General features: G+C 41.2%; 3 protein-coding genes across 6 annotated transcripts in view; 1 reads left to right on the plus strand and 2 right to left on the minus strand.

Moving 5' to 3' along the window:
- Positions 1 to 994: 994 nt before the first annotated feature.
- Positions 995 to 7,424, plus strand: alox5a (arachidonate 5-lipoxygenase a). The gene is made up of 14 exons (XM_072390973.1): positions 995 to 1,400; positions 2,294 to 2,492; positions 2,612 to 2,693; positions 2,780 to 2,902; positions 3,892 to 3,998; positions 4,148 to 4,320; positions 4,482 to 4,628; positions 4,721 to 4,921; positions 5,000 to 5,086; positions 5,604 to 5,782; positions 5,989 to 6,110; positions 6,488 to 6,588; positions 6,812 to 6,982; positions 7,156 to 7,424. The coding sequence occupies exons 1-14, from the start codon at positions 1,251 to 1,253 to the stop codon at positions 7,333 to 7,335; spliced, it is 2,022 nt and encodes a 673-aa protein (XP_072247074.1). The 5' UTR covers positions 995 to 1,250; the 3' UTR covers positions 7,336 to 7,424.
- Positions 7,425 to 9,556: 2,132 nt separating this feature from the next.
- Positions 9,557 to 23,568, minus strand: part of LOC140313039 (E3 ubiquitin-protein ligase MARCHF8-like) — a 73,870-nt gene continuing 59,858 nt past the window's right edge. For 2 of the 4 annotated variants that reach the window (XM_072390975.1, XM_072390977.1), the window contains 5 exons: positions 22,541 to 22,620; positions 16,437 to 16,617; positions 15,305 to 15,440; positions 13,477 to 13,491; positions 9,557 to 12,055 (listed from right to left, as the gene is read on the minus strand). In XM_072390975.1, coding sequence (XP_072247076.1) covers positions 11,751 to 12,055; positions 13,477 to 13,491; positions 15,305 to 15,440; positions 16,437 to 16,617; positions 22,541 to 22,620 — 717 coding nt within the window. In that variant the 3' untranslated portion in view covers positions 9,557 to 11,750. The remainder of the gene's footprint in view (positions 12,056 to 13,476; positions 13,492 to 15,304; positions 15,441 to 16,436; positions 16,618 to 22,540; positions 22,621 to 23,568) is intronic. The other 2 variants (XM_072390976.1, XM_072390978.1) reach the window with 1 other exon arrangement.
- Positions 19,252 to 22,143, minus strand: LOC140313041 (uncharacterized; the record flags this gene model as incomplete). Its single annotated transcript, XM_072390979.1, has 1 exon — positions 19,252 to 22,143. A coding segment is annotated over one exon (981 nt), but the record flags the coding sequence as incomplete, so codon positions are not given.

Consider the following 23,568-nt stretch of genomic DNA (forward strand, 5'->3'; position numbering starts at 1 on the left):
TTTTTTTTTAATGATACCAAGTGTATCCTTCTAAATCAGCTGTATTCTTGCTGCTCATAGCAACCGGTGCAGGATTATGATGATATTTATATGGAAATGTATGTCACTGCCATATGCTGTACTATCTGATCAGATTCTCAAGAAGATAAATGGTTTTGAGACAGAACAATGGAGTGGGCTTTTTTTGTCTTTGTATTTTCTCAGTTTTACTTGATGTGCTGGTATCGACAGTGTCTGAAGTGCTTTTTTTTGTCTTTATTATGTCTTTTTGATTGCAGCTTTTTTGGATGGTCATGTCCCTTTGTATCACACTGATAGGCTTGCTTTTAACAATGTGAAAAGGGGGGGGGGGGGGGGGGGGGCTTTCAGACAAGCGGAAGATGTTCATCTGAATGTTACAGTTACCATCTGCAAACCCCAGAGGGGCTCTACGACACATTTGCATTTATTTTACTGAAACTGCAACACACTGCCTGTTGTCTGGTGCCACATACTAATTTGACTGGTAAATGAGATTTTCAGAATATGCGTTCACACACGACTCATAGTTTCCAAATAATTGGTTGGATACAGGTAAGAATCTGTTAAATCTCTTTTTTTTTTTTTCTTTCTTGGTCTTTGCAAGCAAACAAAATGTTCGGATAAAAACATCCTGGAATAAGACTCCCGTATCTGTGCTCATGGTGATCGCACACCCCGTTTTTTTCCTCATTTCCTTTTGTCACCACGCTGGGGAGGTTATTGGAGCGATTGCAGCAACACGGAGGTGGTATGGATTGAAGACGCAATAGCCAACTCTCCCTCCATCTTTCCACTTTCTCCACTGGTCTCCATTAAGCTGTTTTTACAGTAAATGCTGTGCACGACGTACACCTGAGACTTCCACACCTCAGAGCATCACTGGGAATTAATTAAGCTAAAGACATACTCAAAGGCCTTTGTGCGTGTACATTTGGACTCTCCTCTTTTGCTACACACCCCCTCTGTAGTTATTTAGTGTCTAAGGGTGGACATCTGCCTCTCCACCAGAGGCTGTGCCTGTGACGCACCTCCCTCTTCAGCCTGATTACACATTGCTTTGATGTTTGTGCAAGAGATGAAGTGAGAAGTGTACACTGGCAGAAGAAATCCTGTTCTGAGCTCAATTTCAAGACGAGTGGGAATAGAACACTTTTTTTCCCCTGCTGATTTCTTCATCTTAAGAGGACATTTGGACATTTTTGGAGCCGTTCTCATCCTCTGTGGTCGACATGCCTTCCTACACAGTAACTATTGCCACAGGGAATCAGTGGTTTGCAGGAACAGATGACTACATCTACATTACACTGGTGGGCACGGAGCTTTGCAGCGAGAGAACGCTGCTTGATAAACCCCTGTACAATGACTTTGAGAGGGGGGCGGTAAGTGATGTTGCAGTGCTGCGAGGATCGCTGCATGACAAATGCTTTCATTTGTACATTCTGATAAGTGGTGGGCACAAACAGCAGCAGAGAAGTTATGACATGTGTAAACTGAGATGAATGCTGCTCTGAAATGAACAACTTGATTTCAGAAGAAACACCAACTCATCAAATGCTTCTAGAAACATTAAATCTACACTAAGAAAATGTCGCTGCTATAACCATGACGAATGTTTGGATGGAATGACATTTGCAAGCTTTTTCATTTTGAATCTTAAGTCAAGCAAAAGTTAAATAGTTTGTTGGGGGAAAAAGAAAAAAAAAAGACGAAGTTCAGGTCTTGGAAATGAAACTGAAGATTGATTTTGACTAATTAACCGGCTGCCATAAAGTGAACTAACGCATTTAGCAGAATTCAACTTTAGTTAATTTAAAACCACTTTGTCATGAAATTATAAATCGACACGTTTCTATATACATGGTATTTCAATGTTTTTACATAAAAAGGACATATAAAATATAAAATAATGAAATACATTTAAGAACTGATGAAGTGGAGGATGAATTGTGTTTTTTTAAAGCTTAGATGATGTAATAAAATCAACTTAGCATCAGCTTCATACTCTTATCATTTTTAACAAAACAGTTCTGTGATTAAAATTAAATTTTAACGGCTAATCATTAACCTTAATGATATGTACTTATTACTGCTGCGGGGATATTACATTACACAAGTTATAAGATTGATGTTTCTTTTGAAGAAAAAAGAGAAGAAAAAAAAGAATCAGACTTTGATGATTCTACATGACTTTTTCCTTTTAAAAAAATACCCAAACGATACATCATGAATTCTCTGAGTGAGGCCTTTACAGCAGCCACTAACTGAATTGCAGGTGGACTCCTACGGTGTGAGAGTTGAGGAGAACCTGGGTGACATTGTTCTGGTGAAGATTGAGAAGAAGAAATACTGGATGCACGATGACTGGTACTGCAAGTACATCACGGTCAAGACCCCAGTTGGAGACTATTTGGAATTCCCCTGCTTCCGCTGGCTGGTGGATGACAAGGAAGTGGTGCTGCGGCATGGACAAGGTAGTTATTGAATCGTTTGTTCAAACAACAAAGAAAAATGACAAATCTTACCTGTTCCATCAGTCAGGGTGTGCAGTTCAAAAACAGAAGCTCTGCTCCTTTATTTTTGTTTGTTGCAGCATTTCTGCCTCAGGACGATAAGAACATCCTGGTCAAGCAGCACAGACAAAAAGAGCTGAATATGAGGAGAAGAACAATCAGGCAAGTTCACTTTACCCAGTGCAGTGAAGGAGGATGCAGTTCTTGACTAAACAGTCTGGGTTTTTTTTTTCTTTTTTTTTTCATAGATGGAAGGAGTGGCAACCGGGCTTTCCTATGAGTATAGATGCAAACAGACACAGGGATCTGCCCAGAGACATCCAGTTTGACAGCGAAAAGGGAGTGGACTTCATACTCAACTACAGTAAAGCGTACGTGCAGCCATGTGAAACAGATTTTCAGTGGATGTGATGTCTGCTGATGGGCCTCAGTGCTGAGCAGAGGAGGCCTAAAAGCCCTAAACTTTTGGCTTGTAAGCTGTAGCTTGGACGCTTTGGGGGTTGTTAAGGTCATCCTATTGTCACTGAGGTCACATATGAGTCACTGACCCAATCATTCTGTCAGTGGATTGTTTATATCCTTGTCATCTGTCCAGTCCAGCTCAGAAATGGTATTGCACATTCAGTGCTACCATGCAGTTCAGTGCAGTGAAAAGCCCACTTACATCTCAAGGAGAAGGGATACTCTTTTGAGGACAGAACGGGCAGATGGGTCAGTCACTAACATGTGACCTCAACGACTCTCATATGACCTAATATCCCAGCTAATGCTAACAAGCCTAAAACTCACCACCAGCTGGTTAAATCTTAAAAAGCGCTTTTGATGAGAGGTGTAACATCTTCAAGAACTAAAAAGAGTTCAGTTGCCTTTATTCAAGAATCTGCGCTAACATCAGATGGCGAGCTGATGCTTCATAGCATCTACTTTTATTCAAAGTAAGGTTTTTGAAACGTGACCCTCTTGGAAAAAAACAGAAGTGTCATTGTTGGTTTACCACAAGAGATAATTTGCATTGCATCCTCACGCAAGCTTGTGTATTGACATGATAACACAAAAAGGAAGTACAGTGAATCATACAAATCGTCAGTGCTGGGCTTCAAAGGTTGTTGCCAGACATGCTGCATCTTTGTTGAGAGAAATTTTGAGTAAATGTACCTGTAGTGACACAAAAGTGATCGTATCTACACAGCAGAAAGTTTCATTTCCACATTTGCGGTGAGAAATGACTGAGAAATGACTCAGAAACAACAGATTTCAGATACTTCTATTTTTTTTTTTTTTAGTAACGTGAGATCTGTTTCGATGTGACAAATAGGGTGATTTTCAAGAAAAATGATGGTGTTTGTTTGTTTTTTTCCAGAATAGAAAACCTGTGTGTGAACCAGTTCATGCACCTGTTCCAGTCTTCTTGGAGTAATTTTGCTGACTTTGAGAAAATCTTTGTGAAAATCAAAAACACAATCTCAGGTCAGCATCAAATTCATATCAAATTCATATCAAATTCATATCAAATTCATATCATATCATATCATATCATATCATATCATATCATATCATATCATATCATATCATATCATTCCATTCCATTCCATTCCATTCCATTCCATTCCATTCAGAGTATGTCATGCAACACTGGAAAGAGGACTTCATGTTTGGATACCAGTTCCTGAACGGTTGCAACCCAGTGATTATACAGAAGTGCGCCAAACTTCCTGATAAGTTTCCCGTCACTCATGAGATGGTATCCGTCAGCCTGGAGAGGGAAATGACCCTGGAGCAGGAAATAGAGGTTGACAAAGACAGTATCTGTTTTTGTGGATCTATTTCTCTTTGCTTTCCATTTTACAGATAAACGCATTCAAAGTCAGATTCATTTTTTCTAGGATGACATTTGTGTTTCTCTTTGATCATCTGACTGATGCGCGCTGTAAACCTCTGTTTTGCCTCCAGGCAGGTAACATCTACATAGCTGACTACGAGGTGTTAGATGGCATTAAAGCAAACAGCACAGACCCGTGCACATTACAGTTCCTGGCAGCTCCTATCTGTCTGCTGTACAAGAGCACTCGGAACAAGATCTTGCCCATAGCCATACAGGTACTGTGATGTTGAGCCATAGCAGGTGTGTGTTGCAGCAGTTTCCTTTTCCAAATGACATCTCAGTCTAATTGAATGAGTCTTTTTTTCAGCTTGGCCAGACTCCAGAGGATAACCCGATCTTCCTTCCCACTGATGGTCAGTATGACTGGCTGCTGGCTAAGATCTGGGTCCGCTCGGCCGACTTCCAGCACCACCAGACCATCACACACCTGCTCAGGACGCATCTGATGACGGAGGTGTTTGCTATCGCCATGTACAGACAGCTTCCTGCTGTTCATCCTGTGTATAAGGTAAAACTGGTTGACTTGCTTATTGATTTATGGATTCATCTGTTAAATCATTCACGATGTATTCATTTGTTCTCCCAGTTACTCATTCCACACATCCGTTTCACCATCGCTATCAACACCAAGGCCAGAGAGCAGCTCATTTGTGAATGTGGAATCTTCGACAAGGTGAGTTCGTGGAGATTCAACTGGAACGTGAAAGGGAATTAAAAAAATAAATAAAAAAGGCAGCATTAGAGTCTACATACTCAACTCTGTCACTACCAACACCATATTTCACAGAAGAAGGTTCTTATGTAGAATACAGTATTTTAATTTCTTCAAACCTATTGCTTCTAATTAAAAAAAAACCCAAACACTTTGGTCTCATTTGTCCACATGTTCATGTAATCTACATATGAAGTTATGCTATGTTGTTGTTCAGCGTTCTCCCGATGGCGGACTTAATGACCATCAAAATAAGCTAATGTGAGAGAGGTCTTTATTTCTTTGGAAGTAACTCTTGCTTCCCTCGTACCTGTCACATGCTTTGCTCTTGGAGCCATATTTGTTGGTAGACCACTCCTGGGGGTATGTGCGTTTGGTAAAAATTGGAAAAAAATGGTCCATCTCTTTTATTTCTGCAGTCAGCAGTCAAAGCACATTCATCAGCAACAGGAATAATGAGTCCTTTATCCTCTTCAAGGCAAATGCAACAGGTGGAGGTGGTCACGTCCAGCTGGTCCAGAAAGCCATGAAATCTTTGACCTTCAGGTCTCTCTGCTTCCCTGATATGATCAAGGCCCGTGGCGTAGACAGCAAGGAGGAGCTGCCCACCTACTTCTACAGGGACGACGGCTACGAGGTGTGGGAGGCCACCAAGAGGTGAAGCCAAAGCTCTCTGTAGTTTTTCTAGGCAGCCGCACTAATTGATAGCCGGTGTTTTTAAAGGACAGAAAAGTCCTGACAAAGCATAGACTGTAAGAGGTCTTGGAACATTTCCTGAACATGATTGTGGTAGAGTTTTGAAGAGAGAGAAGTTGCAGCAGTTGTTTATTTGTGTGACAGCTGTCCCATTTCCCTCCTGGCAGCTTTGTGTCTGATGTGGTGTGCATTTACTACCCAAACGATGAGAAAGTGCAGGAAGATGAGGAAATCCAGGCCTTCATTAAGGATGTGTGCAGCTTCGGTATGCAGGACTTGGACCACTGTGGTGGGTACACATTACAGACATCCGATCGGTTGACCCTTCTGTTAGCATCGCGAAGGCAAACAAAATCTAACCTCAGACAGGGTCAGAAAATTCTAATGAAGAAGTTCAACCCCTCAGTGTGTCATTAATTTAGGACTTTCTGGAGAACAGCAAGAACAACAGAGAACTGTGGGCAATAGAGCAAAAAGGTTATACATGCAGAGACTTTTAGCATTCAGAAAGGATGCCCGCCACATCCTGAAGCCTGGTGTTACAATTTCATCATGTATTTCCCCATCATTTGTGCAAGGACCCTTTTCACAGTGTTCCTTTCAAAACATGGAAGGTATGTTGTAAAGATTCAACTTCACTTTGTCAATTTTGTGATCTGTCCTCAGAGTTTCCAAAGTCTCTGAAATTGCGTGAGGAGCTGATAGAGTACCTAACCGTCATTGTGTTCACCGCTTCAGCCCAGCATGCAGCTGTTAACTTTGGACAGGTGGGTTATTAGGAGTTTTATTTGTGACAATTTACTACATGCATAAAACACTGGCTCTGCAGAAAAAAAAATAACCTTCTTAGAGATTCTTGTACAGTCAAACAAATGTGTGTCAAAAGATTGAAATACTCAGATATATCTTAATCAAAACGTCTGCTTAGGTACAGTTTTTGTGAGAATATGGTGTGTGCACACACTCTGTATGTTTGTGCGCATTGTGTAGTATGACTGGTGTTCCTGGATCCCCAATGCGCCATCGACCATGCGGAGACCCCCACCACAGAAGAAGGGCTTGGAAAATGTGGACTTGATCATGGAGAGCCTCCCTGATCGCGGACGCTCCAGCTGGCACCTGGGGGCCGTCTGGGCCCTCAGTCAGTACCAGGACAGTGAGGTATGGAAAACACAAACCCTTCCACAACTCAGTTTGGACTGGGTTACCTGTAGGTCTGATACAAAATGTTACTGCGTCCTTCTCCTTCAGCATGTTCTTTCCTGCATATATATATTTTTTAACTTACAGTGCAACTCTTCACTAAATGACCTGTTTTGTCTCTCTCCTTGCAGCTGTTCCTGGGCATGTATCCTGATGAACACTTCATAGAAAAGCCGGTCAAAGAGGCCATGCAGAAGTTCAGGAAGCAGCTGGCAGAGATAAGCAGCTCCATCAGGAGGAGGAACGAGGAAAAGAAGCTGCCATACTACTACATGTCCCCCGACAAAATTCCAAACAGTGTTGCTGTTTGATGAGTAAAACTCACTTGATCTCTGCTACATCCCTCAAAAACAACACATTGAAGTTATGTCATTGTCCAGATATGCTGTCAGGAAACTCTTTGTCACTCCTGTGTGATCCTGATTCTTTTGTGGTAAACATTTAAAAAAAATAAAAGTTTGTTTTTGTGTATTCTTCTAATCAACATGTAGTGAATTTTTTATTTTTTTTTAATCTAACAGCTTAACATTTTGGCTTTTTTCAGATCAAGTAGTGGTTAAAAAAAAAAATTTGAATCACCTTGTAATTTGCACTTTCAAAAAAAAAAAAAATACCTGCACAATTGAGACTGCAGGCAAACCGGAGCGCTTAATGAGCTGTTGCTCCTGACCGATTGGCTGGAGTCATGGCCCCAACAAGAGAGCTTTGGCTGGAAACAATGGAGAGGATTATAAAATTCCTGTGTCCTCGTCCTGTGACGAGGTAATAGAACTCGGAGTGTGGCAAAAAATGTTTTTGTTTGTTGTTGGAGCAAGTACAAACAAAATGGAAAGAAGACGTCAAATTGTTAGGACAGAAAATGTAAAGCCATATGCCTGAAAATAGAAAACAACTGGGAGTCGAAGTTTGTGGCCGAGCTCCAAGGAACCGGATAAAGAAAATGGAATTTCCATCTGGAAAAGCCAAACATAAACCACCGCTTACCGTAAAAGATAAATACAAGGCTGACATATGGGGTTGATGTCAGGTGAAGAGCCTGGGAGATGGCAGTTTTTACTTCTACAGTTAATGCCCAGGTGGACACTTTCCAGATTTCAGCAATCAACAGGAGGTTTGGTGATACTGAGATCATTTGTCAGATTGGTAATGCATCTCTGCAACAGAGCAAAGAGTGTTCAAACTTTTTTTTTTCCCCAGAGTACTCGATATATCAACTCAACGTCATTGTAATGTGATGTCTGCTGATGTCACTGTAGTCCCTCAGAGGCTTTCAATAAAGCTCTGCGTATTTAGACATAAGATATATAAGTGCTGACTGAAAAAGTATTTGTAAACACAACCCTTTGGCTTAAAATTGTAAGAAGGGCTGGTATCCATATTCTAGCACGAGCCTGTCACTCTCTCCTGTTTTATAATTCACAACTGTTATGAATCACAGTACTGATGCAACTTCAACCTTGCCTAACGTGTTTGTAAGAGAGAACGTCTCTCTAAAGTCCTGTAAGCATTACATAAAATCATGACCCGGTGAACTGAAGAAAACCCAAAGAGGTAAAAGTAACTTATCTTTATTTGGTTGTTCTTTTTAACTCTACATATTTGTTCAAACATGGGAAATTAACTGAAAACACATCAATAGTTCTCTTAAAAACAGAAGTACTTTTTACCAAATTCTTTACGATTACTATCTCAAAGTAAATTCACAGACAAACTTGTGGAATGATATAAGACAGGGGAACAGTCATATATGTTCAAGTCCAGTCAGTAGTAAACAAATGTAGCTTTTATGCAAGTTACACTGGGCCCAGACATGATCAAATCTGAGTGACCGGGTAAAGAGAAAATCTAGAGTCAAGCCTAAAATTGAGAGACTGAGAAAGTAACGTGAAATCAGTGGATGGTGACAGAGAAAAAGGCTCAGTTTCCCAGATATGGATTAAGACTAGTAGATGATTAACCTGTCCGGTGCAGATCTTTCATTGGAAGTTTAATGCAAGTCTTGGAAACTTGCTGAAATGAAAGTAAAATGGGAAAGTTCGCCTCATTTATTTACTTATTTTTTTTAAATCAGAACTACTTCACCTCTGAGTCAGACTTTATGAAAGGAGCCAGCTCCTGCTAACAGAAACAAACAAACAAAAAAAAGCTGAAGCTAATCTCTAATCTTCCATCAGGGAAACTGGACCTTTGATCCTAGTTGTCATTTCTAAAAAAAAAAAAAAATTATTAAAAAAAAGTGCAAATCTGTTGCTGTGGTTTCTAGCTATAGCTGCATATCTAAAACTAATCTAACGAGCAATTTATAAAGAGACAATGAAGAGCAGATGTCAACATAAGGGTTGGGTACCAAACTATTTACAACTCTAATATCCAAATCACAAACTGAGTGCGAAACAAAATGGTGATGACTTTCTCTTATTTATGCCTGGGGGGAAAAAAGTGTAAATTGCATAAAATGACTGATGAAAGAGTGGTTTTAAATGGGAAAAAAAACTGTACTGTTTTCTGTTAAAAATAAATACAACACAAAAATAAAGAATATCATTTTATATCCAGAGGACACCCTGGCCATTAAACACCAGTACATTACTGTAGAATAGAACAACAACAAAAGGGTAATTGCACTTTTTAATCTGTCTAATTGCATTGAGCCTTCTGGGTACTGAAGTTGAAGAGGAGCTTCTTGTTACTAGGTCTTAATCCAACTTGACGCAATACAACTCCTTCGGCTCATATTTTGTATTAAAATCATGTCAGACGGCAGAACTTAAATCACCATGGGGCATATACAGAAATACAGAATGCATCTGCACAAAAACAAAGCGGTGCTTTTAATTATTGCTGCTGCTGAGCAGTAATCGTCAGGTATATGATTGGACCATCATTGTTCACAGACAGTATACTGGTATCAAAGATATTTTTCAAAAAACAGTGCTGCTGGAATGGCTGTGAGGCTCAACATGAGCCTGGCATTGGTGTGTTCCCACAAAAACAAAAGCACTTACAACGACTGTAAGCCCAGAAACGCATTACCTCGAGTAATCCACTGCCACCTGTCTCAGACTGTACCTTCAGTTTTACACCAGCAGGTGGCGATCTAGTCAGCTCATTAAAAAAAATAAAACAGAGACAAGCCGTTTCAGTCACGGGGTGCAAATCTATGGATGTTTCGTTTTCCTTTAGCTGAAAAATCTAACCATCTGACCGCTGATGATTTCATATTTGAAAGACATAAAGCCAGGTGTGAGAGAAACAAATTTGAGGCAATATGCTGGCCGTGTTGTGATGAAATCCTAAAATAGGCATCCTTAACCATGTGAAGGAATCTGGGACAAAAAAATAAAAAAATAAACAAAGCTACCACAAAGAATGTGCCTCGACTTCTGCTGTGTTGCATCCAAAAATCCCATCTCACTACTTACGCTCTCAGCTGAAGTGTGCAAAAGAACGTACACAGAGAATGCCGTTCTAGATCTGGAGAGCAACACAAGGTCAATTTTAAAAGCCGTAGTTACAATCTTTCCATTTCTTTTTGATCAAAGATGTCTGTGAGGGTTGAAATAATGTGCCGTCTGCTCGGTGGGAGTAACAAAAGCACAAACTGAAAACAGGAAGCTGTGGATTATTCAGGGCATTTACTGTATGTCCCATGACTAAGCAAACATATAAACATTCTAAAAACTGCACACAGAACATCACACTGTAAATACTGTGTCATTTGCGTGATAGGAAACAAAAAAAGTGCAATGCTGTTGACGCCCAAAGACTCGCATTACCTTCTCAAAACATGGAAATTATTTTTGGAAATTTTCTGTTTCCAGTAAAAAAAAAAAAAAAAAAAAAAACAAAGAAAAGAATAACAATATTTTATTTACTTTTTTCAATCATTTTTAAAAAAAGATTACATTCTCAAAGCCTTCAGAAAGTCCAGGTTGGGGCAGAGGACTCGTGGCTGAACAGGAGTCACCCTTTCCGTTTCTTTCAGCGCATTTTCCAAACCTTTTTTAACCCCAATTCCTTTTTTGCCATCCAAGGGAGGGGTAATCTGTACGAATATGTGCATTAGAGGAAAGGTTTCACTGTGCTCTCCCCCCATGAACATCATACAAGATTTACATCATACTAAAGAGACAGACAGGAACTAGATGAAGGGATGTGTTGTTGGGGGTTGAAAAAATAAAAGTGCTTCGTTGCATGTCCAGATCAAGGCCTGGTCAGAGCCAAACCATTGCGGAGCTGGCAGACCACAGCGACAAAGATGGCAGTATCTGGAATGGTCCAGAATTACAATGCAGGGCGCTACATTGATCCAGCTTAGCCCAAGTGTTGCAAGAGGTAAGAACAAACAATTCTAACAAACCCACAAGCAAGACCTCAAGAGCTGGTTTTGAGTCTGTGTCTCTTAGTCCTGCTCATCTGGAGGTGCACATATAAAAGTGTTTGTAGAGTGGTATGCTCCAGGCCTCTTCAGACATATATAGAAGTCAGTACAAACGATCCAGTCATGGGAAAGGAAAAATGAGAGTGTGGATCAAAGGAGCAGATGGAGGGAGGAGAAAGGTGTGTAAAGTGGACAAAAAAAAAATAAAAAATTACTTTGTCGACGGTGGGTCAGTTTGGGATCAGAGGAGGGTTGATGTCACCGAGCATTTCCATGACTGCTACTCGTCACTATGGGCCTGTTTGTGTGCACATGAGTAGGACAACCAATGAAATGGACCTGGTGTCAGACATGGAGCACTTCCATACTGTAGTCTTCTGTCTCTGTGTACTGGGAGGAGTTTGTGTCTGACTGGGTGGGGGCCAGCGCCTCTTTGTTTTCCAGACTCGGCTCCATGAGAGGCGGCTTCTCCAGCGCCAGCTTTTTACACGTGTCTGGCCGGTTCTGCACATATATGACCCGATTGTAAGCCTTGAGTCTCTTCCATAGATGGATGTAGACTTTGCACTGGACATACATGAAAACCAGTCCACCGGTAAAGCCGATGGCCACAACCACAAGCTTGGTCCAAAAAGGCCATTCCAGGATTCCTGAGGAGCAGAGAAGAAACAAAAAGAGAAACATGTGCACAAGTCAAACCAGAGTGCAAAAAACAAACAAAGTACTTCAAGATAAAATGGAGTGAAACTGTATAGAGACTAAAACATGTACTTAATGTGTACTCAAGTTCAACAGGTCAAAATGCACAAATGAGGGAACACAGAGAGAAGGATGGCATGAAGCTGTTGGAAATTCACTGAATGTGAGGCAAACAATCAACAGGGAAGGTATATATATGAAGTAGCTTTTTTTAAAGTCCAATTTGCATAGCATAAATATGTGCAACGTTGCAAAGATGTTGATTAATGTTAAAGGGAAAACATGTTTTTACACATAGTTTTATCTTACTGATTTTATTATTAAATTCTGTTCTGTCATAATTAAGCGTTTGATGTGTACAATGTTTAGTTCAGCTCCATGCAGCGGATGTATTCTATGATTGGGAAACGGGCAAACGCAGACACAATAAATTATGATTCTTAAAAAAAGAAAAATGATTCGTCTTTGTTCATGTCAGAGATGAAAACAGCATTTATGGTTAAACTCTGTCATCTCTGTAAGATTTCTGTGAACAAATAAATAGATTAAAATTACTCCAGCAATGGAATAAAGAAGTGAAAAATGGCACAAAAAGATAAAGAAAATAAAAACAAAAACAAAGCCACAGCAGGTAGCAGGACTAAACACAAAGGTTGAAGTAATGAGCAGTATGATAAGCAGAAAAACTTGCTACACTGCAAAAACATCATTATGGCTCCTGAGCTTTCACAAAAGCAGGAGGGCTTTTTGCAATTTTGGAAAACGAGCATTTTCATAAGTACTATCTAAACTAATAGGAGGCAAGTTGCCCAACCTGTGTGATCTACAACCCAACAGTATTTTCATGTCGACTCTCAAATTACCATCAGTTCAAGGTGTGAACCCAAGAAAGGCCCATGATGGGATTCTTACACCTACATCGTGATGACATGATGCACATGGAATGGAAAAGTACAAAAAGTGCCATATATGATGGGAAGAATACCAATTCTAACAAAGTAAACAAAATATCATCAGCATGAACCATGCTGGAAAGAGATGTCAGGCATGTTGGTGCATGTCTGGCTTTATATGACAAGATTAATCCATATTTTTTCAGTGTAAAAGTCTCATTGAGATTTGCTTTAATCAAAACCGCATGTTCTACACAGCACGTTCCTCGACTTTGGGTTCACTAGGCAGAAACATTCAGTGAGGCGGTGTGAATGTAACCAGCCTTTCAGGGTAAAGAGGGATTATTTCTATCCTGAAATCGAGACAGGAAAAGGGAGTGAGAAGGGTGTAAAGTTCAGTTGGAAAAGAGCTGGATACAGAAAGGCTGACGGGGAAAACACAGTTTCAAAGTCAAAAAGGCCAAAGTTGAAATGTTTACCTGGGATTCTTCCGGCTGCATGAATAAAGAGAGTGTAAGTATCATGTATTACAAAAGACATAAACAGACGCTATAAGGCAAATTGCAGAAATATGAACTTAAGTCAGATATTACAGTTGCACAATTCATCATGCAATCAAACATTTAATCAGTTTCGTAAAAAAAACAGGCACGTGGCGTTTCAAGGCGTTTAAATCTACACTCCTGTAATGTCAGTTTAGTGTGCAAACTGAAGGAAGGAAAGAAAAAAAAAGACCTTGGCAGAAGATCAACAGGACTGGTGAGAAACTACTCGGCTTCACCATGGTGACTGAACCCGACAGTCCTCAGGGATGCTGACAAGCCTGAATCATCAGGTTGGGCTAAACAGGCACAGCCTGCTCTTCCATCTGTAAACTGTCTCGGTAGTGCCAAATATGCCAGGGAGGGATGGGTGAGTAACAGCAGACCTACTGCCAGCGGATGCTACAACGACTCATCATTTAAGCAGCTTCTCCATTTTTAGCCCCGATAGTGAGAGAAGAGTCATCATGACAAATTGCTGCTATCCACTTTGGCCGGAGTGGATGTGAGAAGCAGCCCAGGCTCCACTTTAAACAGGTTTAAACTCCTACTTGCCATCTCAAGTTTGAAACAACCAAGCCCTTTTTTAAACATTTTCCTTTTGTCACGCAAAAAAAAAGCTAGTAAATCTGAGAGGTTATCAGATCAGAGGGCAAAACCCTCGTCTTCATCAATAAACAGGAAAAGGCTAACTCAGACTTTGTAGCCAGCAACAAGTTCAATCCCTCTAAACTTAGTTTATTTGGGTATATGAGTTACTTGCTGTGTCACACGAGAGAATCATGCCTGTGAGCCACATGAAGCAACATCCACCTGGACTCAAAACAAGTGGAACTAGCCAGCTAAACCCTTTTCAATTGCAATAAAATCTACCAGCATCAGAAAAGCTAATTATAAGCTACTTTATTTATTTTGACTTTTTTGTACACATCAAGCTAATAAAACAATGATTAGATGTTACTAAAGCTAATTTTCATCATCTTTGGACAGAGAAAGGTGAGCCATTTCCAATCTTTATGCTGGGCTAAGTTAACCGGCAGCTAACTTAAGACTTCAAAATGATATTGATCTTCTCAAATACTCATTAAAACTGCGCCTCTGACATAAAACACTAACTCCGCTCGATGTTTGGATGTTTGCCTGTCAGCTGTGGTGTCAAGTTTCTGCCACAAACATGCATACTCTTAGACAAAGCAATCTTCTGTAGATGCCACATGATAACTCACACGCACGCAGTCACAAGCCACCACACAGACATGCACACACTTCTCCTTGTGAGCATGTTTTGCTGACTAAATTATTTCCCTTTGCAGCACGAATTGACCTTCAACACCTAAAACCTGAATCAATTAAAATCGCTTTGCATATCTAACTAGACTCTGAAACTCTTAATGTCACTGTGGATCTTAAAATGAGATTGACACGTTATTAATAAGAAATCACTATGAAGTAAATCGAATTTACCTTTTATAATAAAAACTGAGACAAAAGAATGAACTTTAGAGTAATCGGGAACTTCAGAATCGGTAAACTCTACCACAACGTTTGTTTGGTCTCTGCTGTGACCTTAAGAAACATTTAACGCTATTCACACTCGGTGCTCCCATCACTCAGATAACAGTTACGCAGATTTGCCTTTCAGTGCTGTACATGGAAAAACCTGCAGACGGAGGAAGATTGTGGATGAATGGATGACATCTGATACAGAACTTAGTCTAAAAGGATGATGTTATGTGAATGCGTGAGTGTCTGAATCTGTGCTGACCTAGTTTGATCTCCTCTGCTGTTCTGTCAATAAGAACGTAGAGCGACCACACAACACAGGTGATAGCGATGACATGGAAGGTGACCGAACACATGATCTTCCTCCTCTCGCTCGCCGTCATCTGTAGTTTCTCCCACTGCCACAGACAGAAGATAAAAGCCGTTTAAGGAGGGGAGGAAAGGGATGACAACAGATTCATGAACAACAACACGAGCACTCTTTCAAACACAGCATTTCAATTGTTAGCTCTTTTTGGCCATTTTCAGGAGCAGCTCAGAGTGTGAGATAAATATTTGATGTTGACCAATCAGTGGTTCTAATCAAAATCAAATGCAATGCAACTCTTCTTGGAACGGTGCAGGGGATGGACAAGAAAAGCGACATGCAGAGGAGTGTCCTGCTGCCTGCCAGAAAGCTCAGTTAACACTTCATCACCTCGTCAGTCGCTGGCTGCACAACTCATCATGCAGGAAATGAGCCCAGCAATAAATACAACACAAAATACAATGCCAGCACCATCTACATGAGTAGCTGTGTGGTTTCATAATGTCCAAATACATTACTCTTAATTTCAGTGAGGGAATTGTACAATTGCGGGTGTTATTTTAATTTTCGTCATGAAACCACTCGTTGATAAACATCTCATACTAAGACTAACATCCGCATCTCATCTCAGATTTCTTTGCGCACTCACACTTGAACAACTTCAATATTCACCCGAGGGATTCAGAAGCTATTAAGAGAGGAACATTTGTTTAAGGCCTTTTGTGCAGCTAATGAGGGGTGGAAGAATTTTAATTAGAGTGTCCTGCTATCTCCAGGCCACTGATTGATAAGAACCTTTAAACGAAGTATGCTTCATCTAAACCATTTAAAATGAATCCCCATCCCTCCTATCAAGTTCCGCTTATGAAAATCGCTTCAAAGCCCAGAGTCAGACTTGTGTTATCTGTGTGGCAGATTACAGACAGTTTTTTTTTTTGGACATTTTCAGCTTCATAACAAAAGGGATATGAGATTAGTTAGGACACTTGAAAATAGAGCAGCTATTTATTAACTGTGAGTGAACTAATCAACGCGAGCACGAGTCACCTTTTTACGTTTCACTTCAGATGACAATGTACAGTCTTACCTTGCGCAGAGGTTTGAGCTTTGTCTCCATGATGAACTCATATTTACAGAGCTCACAGCAGCGGGTGTCCGAACTCTTGATCCACTGCTGCAGACAGGACTGGTGGACGAAGCGCAGGCTTCCCGTGCAGTGGCACGGTGTGATCAGAGGACTCTCGTCATCCCCTTCACAGTGACAAATCCTACGGGAGCCAAAGAATACAGTCAACACAAAACTTGTGGCAAGAGCGTGCAAACAGGAAGACGACAGGACGAAGGATCAAAAAAAGGAGAGGATAGAAAACTGGAGGATATGTTGCAAGTCAGCCCACAGCAGAGACTCTAATTGTGTCAATAAAAAGACTAAATATTCTACAAATAATCTCAGGCATCCTACAATTGTAGAAAGGTTTCAGTGTGGGAGTGAAATAAATAAGTGCTCATTTCTAACTGATAGTCAGCAAAATGTTTAAAAAATGTTGGAACAAGAGCATGTTTATCCCTGTGTTGCAACACCTCCTCTTGTAACACACTCTTTGGGAACTAAAAAGACCAGTTTCGGGTGGTTTTGACAGTTTAACATTTCCCATTTTTCATAAAGATTCCAGTTACTCAACAGTTATGAAGAAACACACAAATACACACAATCCATTTGAACAAAACTGAGCTATTCCACAATCTGTCCATGAATAAGTCCAGTATCTGTGGCTTTGTGTCACTGCAGTAGACCTCCGCAAATGTTGGACTGAAAAACTACTTGAATTGTTAATGCTTCACTAATCAGGTATTTGTAGCAGTACCACAGCCAAACCTGTTGTTGGCTTTAAGAGGTTTTAGTGACGTGAAGTCCCTGCAGATTGTTGCAGAGTCTTCTGTAAGATATCCTGAACACAAACACAGACAACTAGAACATTCGATTAGGTGTCTATCTCTAAGGAGATATTTTTGTCAGTGACAGGAACCCACTCTTTTTTCCTAATTTCAGACTAAAGCAGACTACGATATATATATTTTTTTTAAATTGCACATATTGGACACTGCTAGGTGACAGGACTTTGGTTGAAGCGAGTCATCCCCACTAAGAAGGACTGCATCGGTGTAGACCAGTGAGGTGACTGCAAAGCGAGTTAAAGCGGTTGAGCTGTAACATAAAAATGCACAAGATGTGTCCGCAGATGTATCGTGGTTAAACAGATAAAAAAAAAATCCTTGGAAGTGGATTGAAACAGACAGGTGGAAGTGTACACCAAGATTGGCATCGGTTGGGTTTTCTTTCCAGTGAGTTGGAGAGAGCAGAGGCACATCTCTCAAGGGGGTAAGAAACCAGCATGGAGGAGGGGAGGAAAAAAAAGGTGGAGAAGGAAGCAGGGTGTTCAGATGGGATTGTCTTTATCCCAGTTCAGAAGAGGATAAGAGCGCATGAAGAAGCACATGCACATCCACATGCAAGAAAGTGAGTGAGCGAGATAAAGTCTATTTGCAGACTTCACTGATCTGGCCAAAGCGTGACAAGATTAAGAAGACAAAGTGAACAAAGGAGGATAAAAATAGGTAATTTCCCATAGAGGAGGTGGAAGGAGTGGGGGATTAAAGGAGACAGGAGACACGATTAAACATCTCCGAAAGAAGCTTTTTTTTTTTTTTTTTGGTTATGGGTAGGCTGTTTTGTTTGTTTGTTAGTTCATGGATAACGAGATGATGAACTGCAGATTCTCATCCCATGCTTACTGTACTCTCAAAAAAAAAAAAAAATCAGCCTGAGGAAATGGGCCATCTTGGTGCTTTCATCAACATTTGTTGCCTTTTGAAATGAACACGTTTGATTAATTATCCCCATGTCGGTGCAAACTATCGTCCAACTATCTGCATATTAGTATAATGCACCTTCTTTCAGAGTCGTTTCACGATGACAAAAGAATCGTAAGAGCATGTCCACATTAAAAAGGGAGAAGCAAAACAGAATTGGGAAATTAGAAGCACTAAAAGCTGAGAGGGAAACTAGCTCAGCAACAGAACAGTACAGCCCTGCTGAGGCATTCACTTTCTTCCTGTTCTCCCCTTTTTCAGTTTCCTCATACATTTTTCTCCTGTGGCAAGCAGATAGTCTGCACTGCCTTCCCTCCATGTGCCGTTTTAAGATCCTCCTCCCTACAGCTTTTCCTATACTCTCATCCTGAAATGTTTATGTTTGTTTTCTTTTTTGCAAATGAGTTATCATAATCATCTGCTTTCTTTTGCTCCACAGAGCTTCATGTGGTTGATGATTGTGAGGTTTTCTGTTCTCAGTGTAAGCTCATGCTGACAATGATCAATGATACACACAATTGAATTAGTGGAATCAGCACTGCAAGTCAGCGCCCCTTTTCCTCCTTTCCTTTCTCTTCACGTCTTAAGAGGCTACTTGTCTCTTTGTGTGGCCAGACTCAGTTTTCTAATGTCAGAAATAAAAGCTTTAAAAAAGGTACCCTGTAAATGTTTCTTTTTAAGCTAAAACCTCAGTGGAATAACTCGCCTGTAGAGCTGTCAACAAGTCAGTGATGCAAGCGTGTACACCGTTAAAACCATAAGACGCTTAGAGGAGGAGGTGAAAACCAAACCAGATAAGGTCAAAAGGTAGTCCAAAGAAAAGATGTAAGGAAGACGCAGATATTGCAAACTACTTGACAGGTTAGTCGTGTTTGTCAGATGAAAAACTAAAAGGTAATTTGAAACTCAGGATCACGTCAGATTTTCTTGATTTAATAAAAAAAGAAAAGCTAAAAGTAAAAAAAACAAACAAAAAAACAATCATGCAAATCTTATTTTCCAAATACTGTTTTAGTTATGATTATGTGAAGTTCGGTTCTCAGTAAAATGGTTTCTAATCTTTCTTCTAAGCCTCACCAATCAGAAAATTTTTGTTTGGATTGGGTTGAAGGTTGTATTGAACAACCACAAAATCCACAGGATAAAAAGCAAATATTTGCTGCTGAATGTTTGACAGTGATCGAATCAACAAAAATTCATGTCCACTTCAAAAACGTGCATCTTCTTATGTCTAACAAAGCAAAATCATCTTTAGGGTATCACGCATTTTTATTACAAATGTACACCCAATTGAGTGGGACAAGAGTGATGATTGAGGTCAGAAATATAATTTCAAAGAGCCACAATCGATGATGATAGAGGAATTAGAGGGAAGCAGAAGGGTTTGGGGGGTAGAAAAATGTTCTGATGTGAACTGGAAGGGTTATGTGATGTCAATGAAATGACCCAAATGTGTTTAGATGATACCCATTTAAATCCTTTTTTGATGGCAACATTTTCAGTAATGTAACAATGTCCCAGGTTTAGGGTGAGCAACAGCCAAAGCACATAAGATGTAATTTAAACAGGTCTTAAAATATTAACAGTTATAATCTTTGGAAACATTCTATTATGAAGGAAACTCCGTTAGTGTATTTTGATGGAAATCACTATGCTGTTTTCACCATCTTTCTCTAAATTCTGATTATTCTGATGAGAAAGTTTATTCTTATCAGACTTCCAATCATTACTCTGATATGTTATCAACAAAAGAGCTGTCTAATAATCAACCCTGCTGTGCTTCTGTGGAAAACACCCTCCCACACAGTTTTACAGGTGAGGTCAGCCTCAGGTCTGAGCTCACGCTTCAAGCCACCTGACTGAGGGACAGCATGATGCACTTGTGTTCGTATGTGTGGGTGTAGGCGTGTGCACAGTTAGAAGTTCTTTGAAGCCAATAATCTGTCGCTGGATCTCTGACCTACGCCTTGGCAATTCGAAGCCTATTTTTCACCATCAGCCTTTGGTGAAAATATGTTGGAGAGCGGTGCATGAACAGACCACAGCTGAGGGGCTGAGTAAAGCAGACGTATACAACTGATATTGAACCGTGTTAAAGATTTAAATCTCATCATATCAGCGTACCGCTGCCAGATAACATACTGGCAGATGGATGCTGAAACCCAGAAGGGCTCAATGTGATGTCAGAATTGCTGTTATTGGCAGCCAATCATCATCTACGGCTATAAGCCTGATCAGTGGAGGTCATGCGGCCATGACCTGATCTGTAATCAAATACTACAAACAATCTGTCCTGTCTAACAGGGCCTGGCTTCAACAATAAGACTGAACACAGGTTGCCTTGCTGACCCAGATGGATTCCTATTCAATTTGCAGTCCACTCTCTGCCACAGTCTGGCTGTTTCCCCAGACAGTAACACAGTCCACTCCTCAGAACCATTACGTTTTCTAAACTAACCTCTTCCACTCCATCTATTTCTCAACATTGCTTTAGCCTCTATTCGCACTGCAAAGCTCAGAGCTTACGGGTAAAATCAATCCCAGTTTCGTGCCGCCTATATGCGACACTTCACTGCGTCATTGATGTAGTACGATTGAAAAATTATTTTGAAAACACGGCTTGACGGCACGATGAACAACATGGCGGAGCACTGAGATAACAGTGTGGTGAAATTAAATGGAATTAAATTATATTATATTGCAATTTTGCTCTCTACAGACACATGGGCTTTAAACAGGACATCTGGGGAGGAAGTGGACAAAGATCTAAGTCAGGTTTTTCTGATTAACAGCTCCATTCTGAGAAGGGCACAAATAGTGCTGCGGTGGAAGATATTTGCTGGGTGGTCACACTACGGGACGAGGAGCTCTCCACTACTCCACGGAGCTGAGGGGTTTACTGCTAAATAAACTGCACAAGTCACAGGAAGGGTGGGTGTGGATTACACCATCCAGACAGTCACCCACCTGCAGCAGTCCCCAGATAGGGAAAAGGGCGAGAGTGGCGCTGTTTTCTCTGATAAGGGGGATGAACAGAACTCCAGGTCGCTGTCTTCATCCATATAGCACAGAGGGGCTAGAAGAGCACCCGGCCCGGCCACAGTGACTGCTCCTGGGGATGCCAGCTGGCCCATTCCCCTTGGAGCTGATTCGGGCTGTTCAGCTTCAAAGACGTCGTCATCTCCCAGCGGATCCTGAGAGGGGAACCCTGACTCGGTGCCTTCCAGCAGGACGCTAGAGGACTTGGTGATGTGGAGGTGGGAAGTGTAGCTGCCCAGCTCAGAGCATTGCAGGCTGGCTGATGTAGAAGAGCGAGAGAAGGGAAGGAGGAGACGGAGGAAATTGGAGCCTGCGGTGGGAGGAGGCTGGAGGTGAGTGTTGGGAAAATGAGGGATAATGGCAGGAGGCTCTGATGAGAGATTATTGGGGGGAGGGATGCCCAGCATGTATTTGTAGTTGTTGGTGAAGGAGGGGACAAGGTGAGGGTGAGTGCATGTTGAGGGGGGAGGTTTTGGGTTCTGGTGTGTGGGGGCTGCGACCAGCTTGCCGTCGAGTGTGTGAGCCCTTCGCTCAGAGCCAGGGCACTCGGCAGGCTCGGGCTTCACGTCCAGCTCCCCTTCAGAGCATGTGCGATCTATGAAGTGCAGACCGCGGCAAAGGCTGTCCACACGCTGGCCCACGTCATTCAGAGACAGCGAAAACCTGAGTGAGCTGTTGGGTCGAATGCTGACAGAGGCTGGGCGGAGCAGGGACAGCCAGTCTCGCTGTTTGTTTTGCTTGGAGGCTGACAGGGTGTCTGCGCAGAGGGTGGTCACTGAAACACATCCTGAACCTTGACAAGTTTTACCGTTAGAGTTCAACAGAACCACCGCAGTCTGCTTGTGAGCTTCCTGATCCTGGCTGTTGTTGTGAACGTGCGAGTGTGTTTATGAAAGAGGATGGTATGACGAACGACAGAGGAAATGGAGAGTAGGTGAGCATGCGGGAAGGGACAAAAAAAGAGAAATGGAAAAGACATAATGTGTTTTAAAATGGAGAAATTTACCCCCCCCCCCAAAAAAAAGGAGATAAAAAGGTTTTGGCTCTGCCTGATAATAGCAAACACTGCTTGATCCATGTTACTCTGAAACCCATTTAACAGCACTTTACATGCAACAACAGCTGCTTCCCACAGTAACAGTGTACTGATCGACATAAAGGTAAATTCCACTGAAAAGGATCCTCACCAGTAATGAACTGATAAACGGGTTCAAATCTTTGCACTCAAATCACAGTGGATACAAACAAACAGGGGTGAATTGAGGTTGAAGTGGTTTGTACCTGCAGATGTCCTGGCTTGACGGGGAAACGGATGTCCTTGAGAAACTGCACGGAGCATTGACTGAAGTCGGGCTCCCCGCCTGAGGAGCAAAACATGCACAAAAAACAGGTAGTTTAGGCAAAAAAAACCCCAAAAAACAAGACCAGTGAGAACCTAATGTGAAATACATACAGTATTACTCAACAAGCAGGACCAAATCACATTTCCAGTTGTGCTGGGAACAGTACCGTGGGCTGACAATAATGAGTCAATCAGTGTCTGAGTCTGATCCTTAAAGAAAGAGTGAAAGCACGCCACATGCTTAGGAAAGGAAGAACAGAAAATTGACAGCTAATCGACGAAATGAAGGTTGTGCCACGCAAAATCTGTCAAAAACAGACCACCACTGGGACAGGTGCTGATGAGATAGAGAAAGTTATAAAGAACGAGGTGCTGAGGAAAAGCAGGGATTAAGTATTTGAGGCTGTGGAGAATCTTTTCAAAAATGCATCTGCAGCCACAAGGCTGTGATGCTTGAATAAAAACATTCAATAACAGCTACTGCAGCCTTCACCAGCACTGATTTAAAGGTGAGGACTACCTAAACGGTCCTGGGTTTTTAAAAGGAAACCGTTTTTTTTTTTTACCAAAAAATTTTATTTTATGTCTGACAGGGAAAGAATAATGAGAGGATCACGCTGGCAGAAAAGAAACCAAACTTGAAAGTGAAAACTGAAAACCTTTGAGAGAGAAATACCCTGATGTTACACAAAGATACTCGCATAAATATGCGACTTTTGTGCCGTTTGTAGTGGTTCAAGATAAATAATTGTGCACCGCCATCTAAATGAGCATCCATGTAGGATTTACACAGCTCTAACTCCCGCTGCTAACTGTCACCTTTGTGGTCATTCTTATACAAGCTAAAGCTTCAGTTTGAGCATAAACGTAGTGTCAATCTTATCTACCTCAGTGACAGCTACAGACAGGGAACATGAAGAAGTGCATCAGATTGGGTTTAAGCAGCCAACAAAGACATGAAGGGGGG

The sequence above is a fragment of the Leuresthes tenuis genome, unplaced genomic scaffold (assembly GCF_036924035.1).
Source record: "Leuresthes tenuis unplaced genomic scaffold, fLeuTen1.0.hap1 SCAF_8, whole genome shotgun sequence".
NCBI lineage: Eukaryota > Metazoa > Chordata > Actinopteri > Atheriniformes > Atherinopsidae > Leuresthes > Leuresthes tenuis.

Bases quoted from the DNA above. Each gene is read 5' to 3' on its own strand.
- alox5a (XM_072390973.1), top strand. From the start codon at position 1,251: ATGCCTTCCTACACAGTAACTATTGCCACAGGGAATCAGTGGTTTGCA. The intron at 2,493-2,611 runs GTAGTTATTGAA...TGTTTGTTGCAG, and splicing joins GGTGCTGCGGCATGGACAAG to CATTTCTGCCTCAGGACGAT. The intron at 6,589-6,811 runs GTGGGTTATTAG...CGCATTGTGTAG, and splicing joins CAGCTGTTAACTTTGGACAG to TATGACTGGTGTTCCTGGAT.